Here is a 6,000-nt window from a genome sequence, read left to right as displayed (position 1 = left end):
ATATCCCCAGTGTTCAAGTGATTGGATTACTCTTTAGGTGCCGAGAGCTTTTACTGAGGTGGGAAAATCTGCTTTTAGCTACAGTGCACCAGCAAGGTGGAATTCATTACAGGAAACTCTAAAACTTTTACTTTTACTTTTTTTAACTTTTTAATCATTTTTTTTTATTCCTTTTATTTCTTTTATTAGTATTATTTTAATTTATTTTACTATTGTCAATTTATATCTTCTATTTCTTTTATTTCATTAATTTATATTTTTATTTATTTTATCTTTATCTGATCTGTTACTTGTTAGGTTACAATATTGTAATTTTAATGGTTTATTGATTTAATGGTTTATTGGTACTTTCTTGTTATTAAATTGTACCATTATGATTTTTACTGTTTTATTATAACATTTGATTTTACTGTCCAACTTCTCAATCCCTGATTTCTGTATTGCTTGGCTACATTGTAAATGAGGCTCTCCCTCAATTTATTCCGAGTTTAAATAAAGGTTGATTGATTGATTGAAATAGATCATGTGCATGTGACATATTAGCATGATTCATGACTACTGTTTAAGATACAGCATATACCTAAACTGACATTTGATTTGACAAGGATGTAAAACTGTGTATATTAAGTCTTACTTAATATATCTTAATAACATAATTCAGTATTAACTAATGTTAATTAACTATCAACAGTATTTACACAATATACATCTTTAAAATATTTTAAAATAAATATTTAATCTTCATACATTGTGTCCATTAACGACAACACATTATTCAAAGCGGGTGCCCCCAGTCCTCTCCTGGGCCATGTCCTTGGCAGAGCAGCTCCTCGGCGTACCTCGCTCTGGTTGCGCTGTCCTCCTCTGGCCTCTGGCCCCTGTGAGAGCCCTAGAACCTTAGTACTGGTGTATCACATGGGTGTGTGCTCTCGGGTCTAGTAATAGCAGGCAAGCTAATGCTTCATTGGTCAAACAAAACGTCAGCTGCAGGGCTTTCTTTTCAACGAACCACTCACAACGATTGCGCTGCCAGTCCAAATTGCACATGGAAAGCCTCCCAGTCTGCTTTACTGGAGTACTTTGGAGACTTAAAGCTTACCACTAAACGTGGCTCCTGGGCACCACCATCTCTGTTTATATCTGCACCAGGGTTTCCAGTTGACTTCACAGAAGTTTTCCTTCACCACCACTGCTCTCACACAGCTCTGACAAGTGATATGACTCACCCCCAGTGGCTGTGGCACGCCTGAAGATGCAGACATGTTGTTGTCCTCCTCTATTGTTGTACAAACAGAATGCTCAGGCGCTAGCTTAAGCCCTAGCGGCCAAATTGTTGGAATGCCTCCCATCAGTAAAACGTTTAATTCTGAACACCAATTGTAGCATTCACTACTATTAAAAGAAACAGCTTTTGCACAAGACATGTTGCTTTTTTCTCCAGCTTTTGTTGGCCACAGCTACACCATACATAAGCAGAATTTTCTCTTAACTTACAGCTCGTTCTGCTCATGTCTGACTCTCAGCTATTTCTGCTTACACACACATCCCCCCAGTCGGACTTCAACACCAATGACTTGGACTTTGACTCAGACTTCAGCCTTATGTCTCAGAAAGGCTCAAGATTCAAAGTGGAAGAGACGTGGAGACAGCAGACAGGACTCTACACAACCACTTACTTTTCATATTAATGAATTCATTTCCTGCCATCCTGAGACCTGGTAACTCATTTTTGTCCTCTGTGGGATATTTCAATAACCACATAATTTACTGTGCTGAAACCTGGTGCATCATGTAGAGGACATCCTGGCCTTTCCTATGATATGTCATTGGGGTGTGTCATTCGCAACAGGAGTTCTGCCTTTTCACAATGGCTGCCATCTCAGGAACCATGTTTTAAGGGTGCAAGAGAAGTAAGCAGTTGAAAAATATGCATTTATGGTATGAGCTTATAGTTGATATTTTTTCGGTAGAAAAACATTTTAGCCAATAGTCAAAGCAATTTTTTTATTGATATGCATAAAAGTTTAACCAGTATACTTTTTTGATGTCCTTTGTGGTGGACACAAAAGGACTTTCTAAATCTGTTTTACATTAAATTCATGGTATCACAAGTGATAGAAAATTGACTGAGGCAGAGAAATTTAAAGGATGATCACACCTCTCATGATCCAGTTAGGGTTAGAAGCAACAACATGTAAGTTTAGCAGTTAAATATATTACTGTGATATTACTATATCTATTTTTTTTTCTTTTTGGTCCTCATTTTAGCTGATTTTACTCTTACTGCTAATTGTACAAGAGGAATAAGTGTTGGCAGTCATTTAAGCTAGGGATCTCTTTCCTAATTGTTTAGAAAATCCCCTTTTACACTGTTGTACATTTAAAAATTTCACATTAAAAATAAATTAGTTCTCTTTCATCTCCATTCATAGCTAAGATCCTTCATCCCTGCATGGAACAGTTTGCTGCTAAATGACAACACCCAAAGCTTGGGTGCCATGGAATAACTTTGAGCAGTACATTGATAATAAGGACTTTGAAGACTGATGACAAGGTTTTTGAAGATGTGGCCGCAGGGTTTTGGTCTGATGCAGTAAAGGAAACAAGAAATATGACACCAACATAATGCAATGTCCTGCTGTCCACTATAAAGAACATTGCATAAAAGTTGACTTCTTCGTCAACTTCGTATAGGAATTTGTCGTTCCACCTTAAATGGTGCAGCTGGTGCCGGAACCTAACATCATAAGGTAGGGCGGAAAATTTGACTAAGAAGCTGCCAATGAAAAAAAGTCAAGTCTTTTCTGGAAAGTGTGTTCAGCTCGGTTGTTTTGGTTTCTGTTGTCTAAACTATCTTGACTTGGAAAATGTCTCAGGACTTGAGTGTCAAGACTTGAGACTTACTTGTTACTTGCAACTTAGTGACTTGTTTCCACCTCTGTTAGTTTATGTCTCTGGTCATACTAAGCACGACTCATCATTTTATATCACATGTACATACACAGTACCTTTGGAATTGTTTCATATCAATGCTGAATACATGTAAATGAAAGGAAGCTGGTTTATTCACACAGCACACCTCAATTCCATTAAAAAGACTGTCAAAACAAAATCCAGCATTGATGGCCCACAGAATGAGTCTGTTTTGAAATGATATTTAGAGCAACATACATTTCTGCATTAATTATTTCATATGATCAGCTGAAAATGACAGACATTGGACTTGCCACTGGGTGGCAGACAAACACAGTATTAAAGTAAACAAGAAAAAAATACAGAACCACTAGATCTGATGGATAGTGATTTATAGTGCACTGTCTTCAAAAGAGCTGAATACAAAATGAGCAAAGCATCAGAAGACAAATGTATCAATGTTATATGTTCTGCACATTCTTGTGTACTGTAGCATACTAGGGGTGGGAATCTCTAGGCACCTCACGATTCGATTCGATTACGATTCAGAGGGCTGCGATGCGATTATAAAACGATTATCGATGCATCTCGATGCATCTTTCTTCTCTATGTAGCATTTATATTTTCTCACTGTGTGAGAATTTGTATTTGTAATGATCCATAATGAATTTACTTCCAATATCTATTATTAATAAATCAAATGGAAGTGATGTGGCAAGTGAACTAGAAGGCTCTCTTGCTTGGAGCACGAGAAGCCGCTTTAAATGCGATAAAATGCGCAGTTACGGTGAAATAAGATCCAGTGGTAGCGGATGTCCACGCAGCACATGTTACAGCTATTCTACCCGTTTTCTTTAGTGATTTTATAACTTCGGTTTTGGTCTCGTTGTAGTGTGTGTGTGTGTGTGTGTGTGTGTCGCTTCTCTTTCGAATTCTCCCGTTCCACCTTAAATGGTGCCGCATTTACATTCGGCGCCTCAGTCAGAATTTAAGGTGGAACGGGTAAATTCGAACAAGAAGCTGGAGGATGAGAAGCGTCTTCAGCCTCATAAAACAGTCGAACGTTGAGAGACATTTAACCGATCGACTTCTGAGGAAACGTTTTCTGGCGGAGATGGGAGGAAAGCGGCTATAATCGAAGCTTAAAGTAGAGCGAAGTATATCTGCGTTTTCGTTTATATTGTTTAGTCTATACAAGGACATTAGCACATACTGAGATATACTGGACATTACATTTTGTGGCTCCCAAGGTGGTTTGAATTTGTTGAAAGGACAAAATGGCTCTTCTTATCATTTGTGTTGTGACTCCTGACCTAGCCTGGCTTTAATGCGGAGGGAGCCGGTCGGATTTCTCGCTCACCCAGTTGTGTCTTTGTTATGTGCCACTACAGACTGTCCGGGCGCTGCACTTCCACACTTCCAAGTTCTGCCTTTTGCGTTCCGTCAACATTACGTTATAAATTAAATATTTAGAAAATCGATTTTTGACATTTGTGAATCAATTCAGAATCGTTCACGTCCGCATCGGCGATGCATCTAAGAATCGATTTTTTTCCCGCACCCCTATAGCATACTCATACGTGCACAATAATTGTAAATGTCAATGTAAATTGTCAATGCACAATGCTCGTAGGGAAAAAAAAAGATTTTTGAAAGATCATTTAAAAGGTCTAAATGACAGCAGGCATTTTCTTTCTATTAAAGTGAGGACTGTTGTCATCCATATTTTTTGTGTCTTTTTAATACTCATTCCAAGAAATTGCCACACAACAACTCTTAACTGACTGTGAATATATGGCAGCCAGTAACAGGCTTTCAGCATCTATTTTTAATAACCTCATAGCCAAAGGATTGTGCTTTGCTAACAGGATATGCACATAATTATGGTTGCTCAGCCTATAACAGGGTATACAAATATCAGAGATTTCTTGTGCATTGCTCATAAAATGTTCAGTAAATTGAAGATGGTAGAATATATTCACCAAACACTGCACACACAAACACTCACACATACACGCACAGATATACACACACCACATTGATATCATGACTACTGCAAGTGTCGAGGATGCACTGGGCTCGACGAGAGCCTGGCCACACTGAAGAGTGATTTACAATGTATGGACAGGTCGTTAGGACCACAGAGAATCTGAAAGAATGATCTGGAAGAGACAGTAGATTAAAACGGCTTGTCCCTTCTTTTCTTCATTTTACGGAAGTATCCAGACACTATTTAGTGAATTCGTTAGTGAATTCAGATGCATTGAAGTGCACAAATAGCACAATGGTGTTCAACTGTGTACATGCAGCTTGCATAGTAAAACATTGCACAGAGAATGGTATGCTCTGAAGCAGCCACACGTGAGTCCTACCCAGTGTCAACCATCAAATAGCTTTGGGATGAGTTGGAGTGGCGTTTGTGAAGAAGTAATCTAGAACTAATCATCGAACATCAATACCTGACCTCTCAGATGCTTTTGTGGCCAGATACACTCAAAGTCTAGCGTAAAGCCTTCCTAGAAGAGTAAAGGCTCCTGTGATTGAAGAGATGAATGAGCTGGTGTCTAAAAACTTTTGGACATATAATGTATCTTTTAATACCACAATTTAATCATCTTTACTGAAATGTGAAAACTGTAGTAACAGTGTTAGCCTGGACAGTGTATAGGAGACATAGCAAAGAAAACTTTATTTTCCTTGCTAGTTCACATATATGTTACATGTACTTTGTATCTGCCATCCCAGAAATTGTGAAATACAAATTGTCCCCCATGAAATGGACAAAAAGTCTGACATTATTGCATTGTCTGCTTGTTTTCCTTTTACAGAAAATATAATTGTAGACACTTCAAGTTGCTATTTGAAGCCAACATCCAAAGTAAAGGTTATGTTGCTTGAATATCTGCCTCATCTGTCCATAATTTGCCAGAATTCTTAAACTCTCTAGTTAAACCACTCTGATCTGTTATTTAAACGTCACTTTCATCGCTGCACAAAACATCATTATGTCTCCGATGATGATCAAAGTTGTAAAGAGTTTGGTTTAATTGGATTACAATAAAGATGATAATTATTTTAATTGTCAAA

The 6,000-nt window shown here is 37.9% G+C and overlaps 1 protein-coding gene across 1 annotated transcript in view; it reads left to right on the top strand.

Annotated features, from left to right (window-relative positions):
• Positions 1 to 808: 808 nt before the first annotated feature.
• The window catches only part of glra4a (glycine receptor, alpha 4a), a 67,639-nt gene continuing 62,447 nt past the window's right edge, over positions 809 to 6,000 (top strand). Inside the window, exons 1-2 of the mRNA XM_036567735.1 lie at positions 809 to 880; positions 1,524 to 1,639. Of these exons, the coding sequence (XP_036423628.1) occupies positions 809 to 880; positions 1,524 to 1,639 (188 nt within the window). The remainder of the gene's footprint in view (positions 881 to 1,523; positions 1,640 to 6,000) is intronic.

The sequence above is a fragment of the Colossoma macropomum genome, unplaced genomic scaffold, assembly GCF_904425465.1.
Source record: "Colossoma macropomum unplaced genomic scaffold, Colossoma_macropomum, whole genome shotgun sequence".
NCBI lineage: Eukaryota > Metazoa > Chordata > Actinopteri > Characiformes > Serrasalmidae > Colossoma > Colossoma macropomum.
Note: the sequence above shows the minus strand (reverse complement) of the source record. Positions and strands in the feature narration are given on the sequence as shown.